This window comes from Arvicanthis niloticus, chromosome 1 (assembly GCF_011762505.2).
Source record: "Arvicanthis niloticus isolate mArvNil1 chromosome 1, mArvNil1.pat.X, whole genome shotgun sequence".
NCBI lineage: Eukaryota > Metazoa > Chordata > Mammalia > Rodentia > Muridae > Arvicanthis > Arvicanthis niloticus.
The window spans coordinates 88,200,584-88,218,483 of NC_047658.1; the positions used below are offsets into that span (position 1 = coordinate 88,200,584).

The following is a 17,900-nucleotide window of genomic DNA, read 5'->3' on the forward strand; positions in this document are numbered from 1 at the left end:
TTGTTGCTGGAGACCAAGCTTAGCAGGGGCAATGATGGGACTCTCAGATTCAACCTGAGCCTGCTGGGGAGTATCTTCAGTCACAGACATCAAACATGTCCTGTATAAAATACTCATTCCTTACCTAAGTGGTCAGGGGGCCTTCTAGGGGGAAGACCTTCATGGGACAATACTGTGAGCAGAAGAGTCAATGGAACCTGAAGGCTGTTCAGCAGATTACTGACTGAGCCCCTAGTGAACACACATTTCAGAATGGGGAAGTCTATCCCAGGGTGTATAGCTTACTCATGGGGCTGCACTTCTTGGATTTACTCAAAGAATCCCAGTAGCTCAGACTCATCTCTACTCCCTCTTAATAACCCTACTCTGGGAGAACCTCAGAATCTCAGAGCTTTCTTCTGGAACCTTCAGTGGTTCACAAGCTGACTCAGTATGAGGAGGGCTAGGCTGCAGCATGGCTTCCATTGGGGCCTCCTGACAGGCTAGGCATTCCCTGGAGTGATAACATTTAGACCCTTTCCACCACAGGTCACAAAAGAGTCACCACAGGTCACAAAAGAGTCTTTTTGATGGCCTGGTGCCTTGGGTGACTTTATTAAACTATTACTACGTTCTACTTGTGCTCAGTAAGGAAGGAATTCCTTACTGAGGGGCCCATAGAAATGCTAGGCAGAGTGGTGCATGCCTTTAATCCCAATACTTGGGAGGCAGAGGCAGGAGGATCTCTCTGAGTTCAAGGCCAGACTAGTCAATACAGTAAGCTTCCAGGCTAGCCAAAGCCACATAGTAAGACTCTGTCTTAAAACAACAACAAAAAGAGAGCATAGAAGTTACCTAAATGGTTGTTTGTCATACTGGAGGTCCAGAAATTCTAGTCCAGTAGGAAGACAAGCAGAAAACCAGCAAAGAATAGTCTGACAAATATCCAGTGGCTCCTCCAATGCGCTTTCATAGTATATACATGAATGCACACATTCATACACTTTGTTCACTCCCAAATCCAGAGTCCCCTGTGAAATCTGCTGCAGAAGGTAGGCCAAACATGCTTAAAGTGCTAACTCCCTTAGATCCCTCCCCATAAACATTCTTGACTGGCAGGTTGAGGTCAGGGTAACTGGGGAACGGCCCACCCCAGGCAGCAGGCCTCTGATGGGTAAGATGGCCTGTTTTCTAGAACACTAAAGATGACCTGGATGGAGACACAAGCTCCCAGCCGAAAGTTCTGAAGTGTCACCCCCTCAATGGTGAAACAAGAGTCTCTCCAGGTAAGGTGTGACAGTGGGCAGGTGGATGTGGAGAGTCAGCTGAGGCGTGAGTTAATATTGAAGGTGACTACAAGATAGTGAGGTTGACCAGGTGCCAGCCCATCATCCAAGATGCTTTTCACAAAGCCCGTAGCCATCTACCCTCTACAGTCGGTTCCCTATTTGCTTATGTTACTGAGTTCAGGCCCAAAGGGGTTCATCAAGAGAAGCCATAGCTTTTTTTTTTTTTTTTTTTTTTTTTTTTTTTTTTTTTTTTTTTTTGAAAGTACTTCCTTCATAAACCTGGGACTGTGTGTCTTCATTTTGAAGAAAAGGATTTATAGCAGTGTGGTTCATGGCAGCGAGCCCAGGAATCTTCACTCTGTTTTTTATCAGCCCATCTGTAAGCTGGGGACCATCAGGAAACAGTACGAGGCACACCAAGCACTTAACACTATGTCCAGGAAACATCAGGACTTGGTGGCGGTAGCTCCAGCTATCACTGGTCCAGACAAGGCCAAGGAACCTGAGATGAGAGCGAGGAGTCTGAGATTCCCATGTCTAGGGTTGATCTCAGCTAAAATTGAGGTAGCCAAATAGCGTAGCTTCATCAATGGGACCTACAGAGATGCCCAACCAACAACTCAAATGTCTTCCAGCTGCAGCCCAACCTGGGAAAGAAAGGATGGTGGGACAGAGGACGAAGGCCAACCCTAGAGCAAGAGCAAAGCTCTTTCTGTTCTACACAGAGTCTGAGAATAGTGTGGGTAAGGTAAAGCCAATGTGTGTCTGAACAGCTCCTGGCCCTGGGCAACCTGGGAGGAGAGTAACCCCCTCCAGCTACCTCAGGCCTCAGCCTCTGGAACAGGCCCGTCCTTAAACAACACAGTTCTCCCAGCCAGAGAGAAATGAACATGCAACTTCTTGCCATTGGCACAGAATGAGAAAACCCAGTGCTGCAGGTGGGGTCTCAACTGTCCTTAGGCACACTGGTACCTCCTGGAAGAGGCAGTTTCCTGAGCCCTGAGGACAATTAGAAGAGGAATAAAGATTTCCTTCCCTAGGCCTGCCATTGGGTCCCTGCAGAATGTTACCTATGTTACTTACTTCTCTTCTTCATGTAACAAAATACAAGCAAAAGCAACTAAAGAAAGGCTTTATTTGGGCTCTCGACTTGATGAGATATAGTCCATCCTGTTGGGGAAGTGGAGAGAGAAGCTGTCAGACGTGGCAGCAGGGACACAGGCAGCTGGTCACACTGGGCCTGCAGTCAGGAAGCAGAGAAAAAGGAAGGCTGGCGTTTCTCCCCTTTTCCTTTATGTCCTCCAACACCTCAGCCTGGGTGCTAGTGTCAGCAAATTCAGAGTGGGTCTTCCCTCCTCAAACCTCCCTGGAAGTTCCCTTAAAGATACATGCAGAGGCATATCTTCTAGGTGGTTCTAAATCCAGTCAGTTTGACAATGAAAATTAGCTAGCACAGTACTGGTCCCAGCTGGACTCCTTGCTAAATGAAGAAAGGGAACCCTGAGCAGCCCGCCCCATTCTCATAATTTACCTTCTACATCTTTAGCAAATTATACCTAATAATTTAGCAAATTATTAGCAAATTATACCTAAATAATTTGCAATGAATTTGACTTGCAGAGAGATTGCTATGAGAAAGGGGAGAAGGGAGAGACATATCCATGGTAACGCTGCTGTATTTCTCCTAGGTTCTGTGTACAAGAGGTACACTCAAGGAAAACCTAGTAGAAGGGTTAGTTCTTCCATTGAGCTGCCCAAGAAGGACACTGTTTGCTCGAGTCAAGAGGTATTCAGTTGTGCATATAAGCACATGCCCCTTAGTAATTTCTTCTACCAACCATATCTTCCAGGAGGGTGGGCATACTTGGAAGAGAGGGCAAACGTGTTAAGAATGCCTGCTTACTGGGGCATATAGGGTAATTATATTAAGTTCCGAAGCGAGTCTGCTTACCTCCTAGCTGGGTGGCCTTGGGAAGTCACATAACTACCTTCATTCAGTCTCACTGTGCAAAATGAAAACAAGTTGGGCCCAGTGTGCACACTTTTAATCCCAGTACAGAAGAGACAGAGGCAGGTGGATCTCTGTGAGTTCAAAGCCACTCTGGTCTACATAGCAAGTTCTATGACAATGAGGGCAACATAGTAGAGAGACCCTGTCTGTCTCAAAAGAAGGAAGGAAGGAAGGAAGGAAGGAAGGGAGGGAGGGAGGGAGGGAGGGAGGGAGGGAGGGAGGGAGGGAAAAGAAAAGGAAAAAAGGAAAGGAAAGAAAAGGAAAAAAAATCCAAAAATAAATAAATAAAATGAAGACAAATCACTCCTTTAGGCCTGACAGTATTTTATCCTACAGTGGACAGCCATTTGCAGGCTGAAGAGGCGGAAACTGGAGCTCTCCAAATGCCTTGGTCCCAACTGTAGCTATCAAAAGTCAGTACGGGGGCCGGCACTGGACAAACACTGCACTCTCTTCCCCAGTATAGAGATCAATGTAAGTCACAATGTGGTGTTCTTCATGCCTCATTCCTTTCTTACCTTTTGTCAGCTGCTAGTGGCAGAGAGAAGATCAGAGGACATTGACTTCCATTCCTGCTTGTATAGCCTCAGTCCTTAAAGTAGGACTTCTTCAGTTGATGAAAAATATAGAATTATGACAGAAAAAAAAAGCCAAGTCCCCAGGGTCTGAGACTACACTCTGGAGTAGAGAGTAAGGCCTTGAAGCAGGTGCTAAGCACTCAGGCCACGCTGAAGTAGTCACTCCAAAGTATTGGTACCCATCTCTTTTCTATCAATGTGATGAAAAACTATGACCAAGGCAACTTTCAGGGAAAAGAGTCTATTTGGGACCTGTTATTTGGGAACAACAGTTTTACAAGGTTAGAGTTCATGACCATTGTAGTGGGAAACATGGCAGCAGGCAGGCAGGCAGTCAGGCAGGCAGTAGAGCAATGTTTGTGATCAACATCTTGATCAGAAGGCATGAGGCAGAGAGAGCTAATTAGGAATGTCATGGGCTTTTAGGCCAACAAGACCAACACCTCCCAATCCTTAGAGCCCATGGGGTGGGGCATTCTCATTCAACCACCAGAGTGCCCAACACTGGCCATGGCTGTTAGGATTACAGGAGGGAACAGGTTTCCTCTCTGCTTTCTGTTCAGGAGATGTTTTTCTCATTGTTCTGAGGATGCAGTAAGTGCTTTCAGTACAGGGTAAAAACTGGCTTCTTTTCCTCTTTGCCCTTTGAAACCATATTATCAACATCAGAGGAAACTAAAAATAGCTGAAAAATTATCCAGTAAGAGAACTTGGGGTCATTTTCATATGCTGACCCCTCTCTGTCCGGAATCAACTTTCTGTTTGAAGTGTATGGACCTTCTAGTCTTTCATTAAGGATTTTGTATTTTAAAACTTGGAGATGGTGTGGTGTTTACTCTTCCACTGACTCCATTTTCATGGCACCATCATTCCACTTCCCTCTCCTTCACAGAACCATTGAATTTAGTAGTAAATTAAAAGAAACAATAACTTCAATAAACAAAACTGGTCCAAACATGATGGTCTCTGCCTGTAATCCCAGGACTCAGGAGGCAGAAGAAAGAAGATGATGAGTTCAAGGCCCAACCTGAGCCACATAGTGAGACCCTGTTTCAAAATTAAGCACGCAAACAAATACACATATATACAGAAAAATATTTTGAGGATTGCTTGTTTTAATGGCATAAACTGTTTAGGGGTGCTGAGACTATGAACCAACACTGATAGGAGATTAACCTCTGCTTGCCTTCCCCAGGGAGTAGTGAGACACATCCAGTGGACACTGTGGGAAATGGAGACGTACATCACATGCATGGAGAAGGTGATGAGGTGCTATGTGCAGAGACTGCACTGGCTGCTGTCTGGTGAGTGTGACTACAGCCCAGAGAAGTGGGAGGGGGCTAAGAGGAACTGCTAAAGTGAATCCCAGAGACTGTCAGGCCAGTGGGCGTAGCCAGCCAATTCTCCTTATACTGAATGAGCTCTGGGGTCCAGAGGTCAGACAAGGTGACAGAAGTGTAGACAGAAACCAGAGAGAGCTTCTGCCAATCTAGGCTACCTACATAGCTGTCTGCCTCCTTTTCTCTCCATTCATGATCCCAGTTCTGATCACAGCTGTTAGGATGGTAGGAAATGAGGATTATGAGAGAAACAAGACCTGGGCATCAATAGGGCCCACTTGAACCCCTTTGTAAAGGTAAAAACGGAAGGTGTTCCAACCCACAAGATACCATCTCCACATTTCCCTTGGGGTGCCAAGGTACCTCAAAGAAAGGTACATGGAAGGGGCAGGCTGAGGAGGCTCAGGCTCACATTCCAGAGGAGGGCTGACTATAATTACAGGTGTGGTGGTCCTTACCTTGTAGTCCCAGCACTTGTGAGGGAGAGGCCAGAAGGCCAGGGGTCCTCAAGCCTTGGTTGAGCCTCAAGGCCAAGAAGCCAAGCTGACATCTTAAAGCAGACAGGAAATGAAATAGATAGGAAACAATTTAGCTTTGTTGTCAAAGAGAGCCTTATGGCAGCCTGTGTTGCCATGCAGTGTCCTGGGTAAGTTCAGTAAGTCCAGTTTTCTGTAGAAAGCCTACTGAAAATGGTCTGTAGCCATGGCTTGTGGCCATGACTGCTGCTTTCCCAAACCTTTTTCCTAAGCTCCAGAAGTGATTGACAGGTCATAGGCTAGGACAGACCAAATGGGAAGTAGAGGGGAGATACCTTTTCCTGTCCTAATCTCACACCAGCCACTCAGAATTGATGACTACATGCCTTCATTTGCAGCCAGGAGCTCCCACCTCCCACACAGCTCCACACCCAAACTCCTGCTCTTGAAACTCCCCTGAGAGCCAGAGCTATAGCTTAGAGGTGGTAGAGTGCTTGCCTAGCATGTTCAAAGCCACACATTCAGTCCCCAGGACTCACACACCCAAACTCACCTGGGGGTACTTCATTCATTCATTCATTCATTCAATGAAGAAGTGTTGAACTCCTGCAAAGTGTGTGGGTGGGGGGAAGACAAATACCAACAGGGCCCCTGGGTTCATGGATCATGTTGTCTAGGAGAAAGCTGTCAACCTGTTTGTGACAGGTCTGATATGACAACAGTGACAAGTTCAGGGAAAGGAGGAATACAGTATTGTGAGGGGCTGTCGGCTAGGGTGGGAGATTGTCATCTCAGTGTCATCTCAGAGAGATCATCCCTGGAGTGGTGCTTAAAGATTGTTAGGTGGTTACCAGAGAAAGATGAAAAGCAGACTGGGGCAGAGGCCTTGAGGGGAAGGGACAACTCTGAGTTCAAAGGTGGAGAAGGAGACTGTAGCCAAGTAGGAGCCAAGTAGAGAGGATCAAAAACTTAATGAACTTACCCAGGACCCTGCATACAACATAGGCTGCCAGGAGGGTCCATAAGGCTCTCTTTGACTGCAAAGCTAAATTGTTTCCTATCTATTTCATTTCCTGTCTGCTTCAAGATGTCAGCCTGGCCTTTTGGCCTTGATGCTCAATCAGTAGCCCTGTTGGGATTTGTCTTCCCTCTCACACAGACCTGGCAGGAGACGCAGCCAGAACACTTAACGTTACCAAGAGCAGCAGGAAGCCTAATAGATTTTCCATTGCTTTTGCAATAATCCTCTGATTGCTTTGTGGATGATAAACTATTGGGGAATAGAGTGGAACAAGGGTTTCCTGTCTGACCCCATTGGACAATGAAGAGAGCTGATCAAATAGAGGGGTGTGTGGAAAGGTGAGGTAGGCAGAGCGTGAGAGATTCGGGAGGTGAAAATGGCCAGGGCATGGTGGCTCACACTGGGTTCCCACTATTGGGTACTAAATGAGAGGCTTGTAGTTGAGGTCTTTGGAGGACAGACCAGCTGGCTGCCTAGTCTTATAGAGCATCCTACCAGCTTCAGGCTGGCTTTCCTCTTATTATCACTATGACGGAATTGCTTTGGGACACCCAGATGAATCCTGGGAGACCCTGGGCAGCAACAAACTTGGTCCATGTATTGTGACTAGTAGCTAGTTGATATTCCAGCCATTTGTCAGTTTTCTTCCACTGTCCCAGTGAGCACCAGTGTTCATGACACTGGTCACACCAGATACTTGCTGAGCTTCCCGTGTCATCTCTGTTCAGCCTTGTAGAATCAGATCAAAGTTTTTTAAAAAAAATGCCTGACTAAAGTGTGGATTAGGAGATCAAGACAAAACCTAGGCTCTAAACTGTGGGATTCTGGGCAAGTTGCTAGCCCTTTGGAACTCCTCTTGAGCCTAGAACAACTTTTTTAAGTGTGTTACCCATCCCCCATGGGCGTCTCTATCCAGTCCCTCACCCTGGCTTTCTCTCCAGCTCCCAGAACTGAAATTTTGATCTCCCAAACCTCACAAGGCTAACTAGCTCTGCCTTTAGGCGACTGATGTCCCCAACATCACCCCAGGGCCATCTCCCAGGGGAAAACTTGTGACCAATTATCAGAGAGGCAGTAAGAGTTGCAAGAGTTTGCATTTTGTAGCTGCTGTGAGGAGAACTCATGTCCCACCCCTTGCCTGTCTCTGCCACCATCTCGGAGCAGGGAGCCGCAGGCTGTTTGGCACCATCTTGGAAAGCAATGTGTGCATCCTGCTGGATACCTCAGGGTCCATGAGCCCCCACTTGCAGTGGATGAAGACAGAGCTTGTACTACTGATTTGGGAACAGCTGAGGAAGCACTGTGACCGGTAGGGACAGGGCTGGGGTGCATGGGGTCTGGAAGATCAAAGGGTAGATCCCTAGTTTCTCAGGCTGAGCACAGTTCCAAGGAGCAGAGAGGTTTCAGAAACAAGAACTGCTCTTCTGAGGAGTCTGTTGAGGAGAGAACACTGTACTTTGCTCCACTGCTGCATTAGTCCACTTACATTTGCATCTAGTGTTTTCAAGGGTTCCCCTCTCCTTCAATGTCTGGACATACTGTAGAGTCCTCAGGAGAACAGTCCTCACAGAGGTAACATCCACAATTTCAGCACAAAGCGGCCTGTTCTAACCAGTCCTTTCTTTTTTGCCCTTTTCTCTTTCTTCCTCTGCAGTTTTAACCTGCTCAGCTTTGCAGAGGACCTGCAGCTCTGGCAGAACACTCTGGTGGAAACCACAGAGACTGCGTGTCACGAGGCTATGCAGTGGGTGGCCCACCTGCAAGCCCAGGGGAGCACTTCAGTCTTAGAAGCTTTAATGGCAAGTGCTGCCACTGAACCCTACCCTGTAACATGACAGAGATAGAGACACCCCATACCGGTATCCCATGATGCTTTAAGACTTACAGCATGTCACTTCATTTCATCTTCCTAGCAGCTCAGTGACATGAGGTTCTCTCACTTTCAGATGGAGACAGGGAGGCTTAGGGAGGTTGGGTGGCCTGTCTAGAACTAACCAGATAGGAAGTGGGCCTTTTGCCACCCCCTGTTCTGATCCCCAGCTCCCTTGGTCTATCTTAGGCTGAAAGAGAAATCTCAATCTTTATTTAAAATTTCTTTTCTCTCTCTCTGTGTGTGTGTGTGTGTGTGTGTGTATGTGTGTATGCATGTGTTTGTATGTGTGTGTATGTGTGGTGTGTGTGTGTGTGTGTGTGTGTGTGTTATGATCTGTGTGGAGCATGCAGGTCATAGCACATGTGTGAAAGACGGACAACTTTATGGAGTTGGTTCCTTCCTTACAACTTTACATGGTTTCAGGGATCAAATGCAGGTCTCCAGGCTAGCATAGAAAGCAATTTATCTTGGGTGGCCCAGAATCTCAATCCTAATGGGCAGTTTTATAGAATCCTTTCAGACACATTTTCCTTAGGGACAGAGTCTCCTCTATTGGGCCATCATTTCTGCCCTTCCTAGTGAATCTCCATGCCAGATCTGACTACCTTGGTATGTTCTCTTAGAAAGCCTTCAGCTTTCAGGATGTGCAAGGACTGTATCTCCTGACTGATGGGAAGCCAGACACAAGCTGCAGTCTTATACTCAACACTGTCGAAAGGTTCCAGAAGGAGAGAGGCGTGAAGGTGCATACTATCTCTCTGACCAGCACAGACAGGTGAGCAACAGCAGTAAGCTGAGTTCCCTTCTCTAGAGTGTGGTCCTCCACTAACCCACAGCCTCCCTTAGACACGGGAATCAGGAGATATATTGTCTTTATTTGTGGTCTGGACACCACAAACCTTCTCTCTACCCCAGACTGACCAAGCAACAAGCTGCCCTTACATCACACTGCAGCCTTGAACTGATGGATCCCAGTTTATGAATCCTAGTGGCCTCTGCCCTTCTTTTCTTGGGGAAGCATCTATGAATATTTGGGGAAACCAGAAAAGAAAACACTAACATAGCACAATTCTTAATGTTATTTATTCTTTGAAAATTCCATCCATGTATACATGGATGACTATACCTACCCCCATTCCCACCTCCAACTTCCCTGAGGCCCCTATAATATCTCCCTCTCTATTTCTTGTTTTTTTTTTTCTTTTTTAAAAAATTATTGTTTTATTTTATATGTATGAATATTTTACCTACATGTATATATGTGTACCACATGAATGCCTGGTGCCTTCAAAAATCAGAAAAGGGTTCAATCCCCTGGAACTGGAGTTATAGGTAGTTGTGAGCCACCATGGATCTTAGGACTTAAACTCAGGTCCTCTACAAGAGCAACAAGAGGTCTTAACCACTGAGCCATCTCTCCAGCCCCATCTTTCCTTTTTATTAATGTAACACACTGAGTCCACTTTCTGCTGCTTGTATGTACATGAACATGAGGCCATTTACTGGGGCCTGGCCAACATACTAATGGCTACATGCCTCAAAAAAGCAACTCCCCCTTCCGGACTGTCCATCATCTGTCAATAACTCCTCAGGCAGGAGAAGTACTTCTGGAACCCCTCCCCTCCATGCTGGTATTAACTGGCTTGATCTTGATAGAACAATTATTATGTCACTCAGAAGAGCATATATTACATAAGATGCAACCTCTTCAAAGAAGGGCTAGCACATGTCTCAGTTGCAGAGTGCGTGCTTAGATGCATGAGGCTCTGAGTTCAATCTCCAGTTAAAAAAATAAACTTTGTTAATAAAATTGATTATCTGGGCACATATTTTCTCTCTCTGACTAAACTATAAACTCTGTCCAGGCCATATTTGTGTTCCTTTAAGCCTAACACACAGTAGACACTGGTGCACACTCTGGCTAAGAGTGTACTTGAAGGTACTTAACGGTGGTCTTGGTGGCATAACCTGAAGCCTGATTGGCAGGCCACTTTCCCTTAAGCCCCCAAAGGCTTAAGTTCCACTGTGGTTCTGGGGTTCTGCTTGTCCCACCTAACCCCTGTGAATCCCTTGAGCCTCTGATTCTCCTCCAGAGCAGCAATTGAGTTCCTGAGAAAGCTGGCTTCTCTCAGTGGGGGACGTTACCACTGCCCTGTTAAGGATGAGGCCCTCAGGGGGATTCAAGGCTTGCTCACCAGAGGCTTCATCATGGAAAGGGTAGGTGATCAGCCATAAATGTGGGTATGTTGAAGAGGCTTCAAGAAGCCTCCACAAATGGGGGGTGGTACGAGTTTACCCATCCCGGGCAGTAGTCGGGGTGTGCTTGCCCCTCCGGCACCCCAACCAAGGCTCCAGTTTTAAGGGGCCTCGGTGTCGCCCTTCCACCCCCAAGGGGTGGGGTGTGGGGCCGGTAGGGAATGGGGTCATTCAGGAGGGCTCCTTCAGACTCAAGGGAAAAAAAAAAACAAAACACCTCCGCAAGTACTGGCTTCCTTCTACCTGAGATCTCTGCTTCTTTTGACTTGTAACACTAGTCAAGAAGGGCATGTTTCCTATGGCTATCCCCCCCTAAGTCAGTAGTTCTCAGCCTTCCTAATACTGGAACCCTTTAATACAGTTCCTCATGTTCTGGTGACCCCCAACCATAAAATTATTTCATTGCTACTTCATAACTGTAATTTTGCTACTGTTATCATGTATAACAATATGTAAATATCTGATATGTCACCCCTGTTAAGGGTCCTTTGTCTCCCAAAGGGGTGGCAACCCACAGGCTGAGAACTGCTGCTCTAAGCCAGATCCCCTTGAAGGTGGGATTGCTTTACTTAGATGAGGCTTTGCATCAGCCTCATTCACCCTTACATAGACAAATAGCTCAAGAAGTTGAGGTATGTGCCCAAAGTCAGGCAAAGGGTAGAGCCAGACCCCGAGATGTGGTTGGGAACCACTGGGCTCTAATTCCTGGGGGCTTCTGACTTCAGTGTTCATTCTCTGAAACAGACATCTAGCTCTGTTAAGCAACATGTAATGAAGTCATCAGTTAGCTATTGTATGACAAACACTGAGGGAAGTCAAAGGTTCCAGGGAGCCCCCCCCCCCCCATCTAGCAGGAAATGGAATACATATTTAACCTTTTTGTTTATTTATTTATGGTATGTATGATTGGTCTGTTGCATGTACACCTGCATGCCAAAAGAGGGCATCAGATCCCATCATAGACAGTCCTGAGCCATCATGTGGCTGCTGGGAATTAAACTCAGGACCTTTGGAAGAACAACCAGTGCTCTTAACCACTGAGCCTTATTTATTTGTTTTCATATTTTTTTTTTTGAGACAGTATTTTGGTATGTAGCCCAAGCTAGCCTTGAACTCTCAAGTCTCCTGCCTCCACTTCCCCAGTACAGGGATTACAAGTATGTGCCACCATGCCTGGCTTAACTTTTGTTGCTGTTATTCAGAAGTGCTGGGAGTTGAACCCAGAGTCTGGCTAAGCACTCTTCCATTGAACTACTTTTCCACATCCCTAGGCCTTGGTTGTTTGAGAAAGAGTCTCATGTAGCCTAGGCTGGCCTCAGATTCACTATGTGATTGAGGTTAGCTTTGAACTCCCGATCTTCCCTCTCTCTCTGGTACTGGGATAAGATATGAACCACCACCCTATTCAAAGGGTTCTGCATGCCTCATGGGATCAGCTGCTGCCTCACTGCTGGTGTGGCACACTGGTGGCAGCCTCCTCTCTGTCTCAAAGCTCTGGTTACTTGGGAGTCTTGGTTTAGAGTTAGGCTCTGGAGTTTCCGTAGTTAGTGTTTTGGAAACATTCCTACGGAGGAAGGGCTGAAGATATTCTACTGACTCATCAGCAGTTTAGCTAAGGCACACACCACATTTGCCACATGGACCTAGGGAAAAGCCAAACTCACTGAAATTTGGACACTACCTTGGTCCCTCCCCACCCCCATACCCACTCCCACACACTGCCTCTCAAGCATCTAATTTCAAACTCTCCTATGTGTGGAGTGGCTGCCTAGATACATAGAGACTCACAAGCTGAGGCCCACCAGGACTTCCTGCCTCTGGTGAGAGGCGACATCTAATTTGCTTTACCATCTTCTGAGGTTCTAGATTTTCAGGTCTCATCTAGTTAATTCAATATAATGAATCTTACATTCATTTCCCCTTACCCAGGATCCCAAGTTGCCACTGTTTGAAGGTGATGACTTGAAGATACTGGCCGAGGAGTTCACCAAGGCCAGAAACCTCCTCAAGCAAGCCCAGGTTTTCAGGTATGCTTGTCTGACTGCCCCTCCCACCTGTTTAACCACTCAGATGGACATGCCTTTAATCCCAGCACTCAGGAGACAAAGGCAAGTGAGTTAAAGGCTAGCTTTGCCTACATAGTTTCAGGGTAATATAGTGAGACCTTATCTCAAAGAAAGATCCACTTACGAGAAAAAACATACAGTATTTGTCTTTCCCCAGCCCACCACCTCATTACCCACTCCCAAGGATCCATTTTTCTTTGCTTTCTGCCTTCTAGATCCCAGCTCCTGAAGAAAGATAACATGAAATCAAAGTTTACTTCCTGCTAGAGACATGTTCTCAGGTAAGAGGAGTGGATGTCATACCTGCCCAGTGCCTACCAAGGGCCAGGCACATGCTGCCTTAAACACACACATAACTGTGGGAAGGACCAGGAACTGTGATTTCTGGGACTTAAAAAGCCATTTCACAGAGGCCACCCACTGGGCACCCCTGACAGAGCAGACTGACAGAGAAACCTGTGATCCCCAGATGGCATGCAGGAAATAAAATGTTTAGCACTAGGATTCTCTGAAGGCTGAGGGAAGGAAGGCCTTTTTATTTGTGTATGGGACCTCCTGGGCCTACCTCATTCTCCTGCCTTGTCCCTCAGCACACCATGCACTGTAGCCACTAGACTAAGATCACTAAGAAGCTCCTCTTGCCACCCTCTGCCTAGTGACTCCTGCTTATCTGTCAAGGCACAGCTCAGATAGCATCGCCTCACTATGAAGATGTCCCTGAGACCCATCCAGGACCTCCAGGAAGATCCAATGCTTCTGGCTTTCCTCTTCTTCTGGTTGTCATGACCACTATGCCTCTTGTGGCATTCAGCACTGCAGGCCACCATGCCTGCCCAATGTTGTAAGCTTTCTTCACCATGGTTCCTCTAAGAAACTACTGTCTTAACCATCCATGGATCCCCAGACCCTGCCTTATAGCAGTCACATGATAAGCAGTGAGCACCCACCTGAATGTGACAACCCAGCTCTGGATAACATCCAGATGAGGCGTCTTCTCCCGGTTCTTCCTTGTACTTCTTACCACCCCATCCACAGCCCAAAGGTACCAGCCACCTAGCTTGGGAAAGACACAGCCAAGAGTCAAGTCCACTACCACCCTCATCACCTGCTACTGGAGGCTGTTATGGACCCAGTCCAGAGTAAATGCTCTGCTGCAGCCTCTAAAATCAGACTTCATCCTTTGAGCCCAGCTATGCCATGTACAAATGTGGGGGCATCATATGTTAGATCAGCTGGGATCGTTTCCTAAAATGTGAAAATTGTTTTTGCTAATAGAGTCAAAATGAGTTTAAATACTTGAGTACTGGTAATGGTGTGTGTGTGTGTGTGTGTAAATCTTGAGTGTGATAAAAACTCTTAAAAGCCTCATTCAGGTTATATAGAGGATTTAAGCTCAATATGGAAAAGATAATGTACTTACTTTTAAAAATGAATGAGAACTCAGACAAACACAAATGGGAAATAAATATGCAAAAATGCTTGCCCTCTTAGAGGTGTGACTCACTTGCCAGTATGCCCAAGGTTCTAGGTTCAATCCTCTTTAAGAAAGAAAGAGAGAAAGAGAGAGAGAGAGACAGAGAGAGAGAGAGAGAGAGAGAGAGAGAGAGAGTGTTCAACCAGCCATCACACTACTGCACACACCTGTAACCTCAGCACTTAAAAATTGGAGGCAGGAGAATCAGTCATTTCCAGGCTATGCTGTCAGGGAAAGAAAATGCAAATTTCCATCACTTTGAAAATCTGACAATTTTTAATAAAGCAAAGCACATCTGTTGAGTGACTGAAAAATCCCACTCTAAGGGGAATGAGTGCGTGGATGCAAGGGTGTGTTCAGTAGCTTGGTTTGTAAAAGCTCAAAATTGGAAACCACAGTGTCCGACCATGGTACAATGTGCAAGCAAATATAGCATATTTGGATAGTGGCAAACTCTGATTCAGTGGAAAGAGCTTGAGCTATGGCTATGGCATTCAATAGGATGTGTCAAACTCATCAGCAAGGTAGGCACAAACCTGACATAGGCTGGAGCTGTGGCTCAGCTGGTAAAGAGCTTGCCTAGCATGCACAAGGTCCTGGGTTCTCGATATCCCACCCTGCATAAAAAGGTATGGAGTCAGGAGGATTGGGAAATCAAGGTTATCCTTGGTTACAGCAAATTCAAGGCTAGTCTGTGCTACATAACAATCTCTCTCAGGAGACTGGAGAGATGGCTCAGATGTTAAGAGCACTAACTACTCTTCCAGAGGTCTTGAGTTCAATTCCCAACAACTACATGGTGGATCACAACCATCTGTAGTGGGATCTGATGCCCTCTTCTGGTGTGTCTGAAGACAGCGACAGTGTACTCATATATATGAAATAAATCTTTAAAAAAAAATTCTTTCAAAAAAGAATAGAAAGAAAAAAAAAGGACAGAAAAAGAAAAAAAGAGGTATTAGACCTAAGAGTATGTGCTCACAATTCTATATGAAATTCAGGAACAGGTATATTCATTACTGAAACAGAAATCACCATGTAGCTGCCGTGGGGAGTGCAGAGTGAGCACTGGAGCGCTGGGAGCTGAGACAGTTCTGTCTCCATCTGAGTGGTGTTTCGTTAGGATGCTTAGAGATGGAGCTTGAGAGGGGGTGGTCACTAGGGTTAGACAAGGTCCTAAGATTGTGTCTACCAAGACTGAATCCTGGTGGCTTTATAGGAAGACTGAGAGACCAAAAGAGACACACATACACATGTCCTGTCTTCCACATGATGTCCTGCCACTCAGAACTCTGCCAGCAAGGAGGCTATCAGCAGACACAACATTTTAAGCTTGTTGCACTGAGAACTTGGAGCTGGGGCTGAAGATAAAGCTTTGTGGTTAGGAGCACTTTGCTGCTTTTCCAGAGAACCCAAGTTCAGTTCCCAGCACCCACAGGGCAGCTTATAACCATGGCTAACTCCAGTTCCAGGGGATCTGGTGCCTTCTTTTGGTCTCTGAGGGCACCAAGCATACCACTTCATGTGTACATACATGCAAGCAAAACACACACATGGAATTAAAATAATTTTTTCAAAACTTTTAATCCAAAACAAATGTCTGTAGCTGAAAATACTGGAGAAAGGCCGCTGCGCGTCTGGGCTCCGGCTCCCTGGCCACCGCCATGTTCCCGCTCTTAGTTCCCATTCTAACAGAGGCACCAGCTTGACAGGAGCGCTGGCCCAGGACCCATGAAAAGTTGGCATGGCTGTTGCCTCCACTGATCATCTCTGTGGAGTCCATGCCCCAAAACCCAGGGAATAACTGCCACCCCAATGTGGTAGATAAAACAATTCTAGTACTCAGTAGAAATGAGACTCTTAATGCTTAAAGATTATTCAATAGACTTATATATCAACAAATGCTCAATACACAAGATACCCACACAATTAGAATTGTCAATCCAATATCTAGCCTTTTGATATGAATAGCTACCCAAGACTGCTAGAGACCCATACATCTTCCTTCATGTTGCTTCTCCTCCCTCTTCCTCCTCCTTCTTTCTTCTTTTCTCCTCCCCACTCCTGGTTCCACCTCCTCTTCTACTGCTCAATCACCAAGCTCCACTACAAATACAATGTGGCAAGAAAATTCCTGCAATAAACGTCTTTATTTATAAAATTACCCCATCTCAGGAGGCAAGAGAACTGCTATCAACTTGAGCCAACCTAACCTGTACAGGGAGTTCAAAATCAGTCAGAAAAATAAACACCAAAGTGTGTCTTGGCAAAATTATCATTAAATTATTTAAAGGTTTTTCAAGGTTTATTTTTATTTTATCATTTGAGTTGTGTCAAAGTTTATTTTTATTTTATCATTTGAGGTGTGTGTGTGTGTGTGTGTGTGTGTGTGTGTGTCTATATGCACACATGCACCATATGCAGGTTTGATGCCCAAGGAGGTTATTGGATCCCCTAGAGTTGGAGTTATGGATGGATGGTTGTAAGCCACCATATATATTCTGAGAACCAAACCTAGAAGTTCTGCAAGAGCAACAAGTGTTCTTAACCACTGAGCCATCTCTCCAGCCCCCAGTGTAAATTTAGTATCTCCCAGTTTTGGAGCCTGGAGATCCAGGATCCAGGTTTTAGCAGAGCTGAGCTCTGTGGTGGAAAGAAAAAGCCACCTCCTGCAAGTCATCTTCTCTGACTTCCACATGTGCAGTATGGGGCACACATGTGCTCCCATACACATGAATGTAACAGAAAAGAGGCAAAGCCAGTTAATGACCCCAAGGCCTGTACCTTCCACTCCCCAAGCTTACGTTCTGAACCTGTTTTTCTACCTCTAAAACGAGGCTGAAACAGAATCGTGGAGATTGAACAGAACACTCTACCATCTAGCACATGGCAGAAGCAGGCTAAATTTTGTGGTTTGTATCCTCTACCTAATGTTTTTAAATTTTGTTTATGCAGGTGGGGAGTCTTTTGTGGCCCTTCTCAGACTTAAAGTGAGCAGCATGGTCCCCACTCCAGCCAGGCTGTTTCATTTTAGCAGATGTATAGGGGCTGGACATGGCAGCCCTTCTGCTACTATCTCTCAGATAGGAGTTCTCCAGTGATGGGAAAGTCATTCTGGTCCCTAGCAAGGAGGAAAGGACAACAACAGAGAAGCATCCATTAAAATAGAATAGTAGAGCCAAGCCTGGAGGTGTAGGCTTAATTCCTGCTCTTTGAGAGACTGAGACAGGAGAATCCCAAGTTTAGTGCCTGCTTGGGCTACAGAGGAAGTAAGAAACAACAACAACAACAACGAGGGAATGGGGCGGTGAGGATGTAGCTTCGAGGGCAAGCACGTTTCTAGCATGTGTGAGACCCTAGGTTCAATCTGCAATACCACAGAAAAGAAAAGGGGATAAATGAATATAAGAATGGTCAGTGGGTGGGTGGAAGTTCGCTTGGACAGAAGGCAAGATGGACAGATGGAAGGTTGGGTGGATGAGTGAAAGGTTAGAGATGGACTGAAGAAAAGATGGATTGATGGAAGTTTGAAAGGCA

General features: G+C 46.0%; 1 protein-coding gene across 6 annotated transcripts in view; it reads left to right on the forward strand.

Annotated features, from left to right (window-relative positions):
• The window catches only part of Vwa3a (von Willebrand factor A domain containing 3A), a 68,710-nt gene that overhangs the window by 50,308 nt on the left and 502 nt on the right, over nt 1-17,900 (forward strand). For 3 of the 6 annotated variants that reach the window (XM_076941907.1, XM_076941938.1, XM_076941945.1), the window contains 12 exons: nt 1,175-1,265; nt 1,904-2,011; nt 2,957-3,054; nt 3,616-3,753; nt 5,053-5,161; nt 7,859-8,003; nt 8,349-8,493; nt 9,209-9,342; nt 10,661-10,784; nt 12,753-12,850; nt 13,105-13,170; nt 13,546-14,379. In XM_076941907.1, coding sequence (XP_076798022.1) covers nt 1,175-1,265; nt 1,904-2,011; nt 2,957-3,054; nt 3,616-3,753; nt 5,053-5,161; nt 7,859-8,003; nt 8,349-8,493; nt 9,209-9,342; nt 10,661-10,784; nt 12,753-12,850; nt 13,105-13,156 — 1,242 coding nt within the window. In that variant the 3' untranslated portion in view covers nt 13,157-13,170; nt 13,546-14,379. Of the gene's footprint in view, nt 1-1,174; nt 1,266-1,903; nt 2,012-2,956; nt 3,055-3,615; nt 3,754-5,052; nt 5,162-7,858; nt 8,004-8,348; nt 8,494-9,208; nt 9,343-10,660; nt 10,785-12,752; nt 12,851-13,104; nt 13,171-13,479; nt 14,380-17,900 lie in introns of those variants that run through there. The other 3 variants (XM_076941927.1, XM_076941916.1, XM_076941935.1) reach the window with 3 other exon arrangements.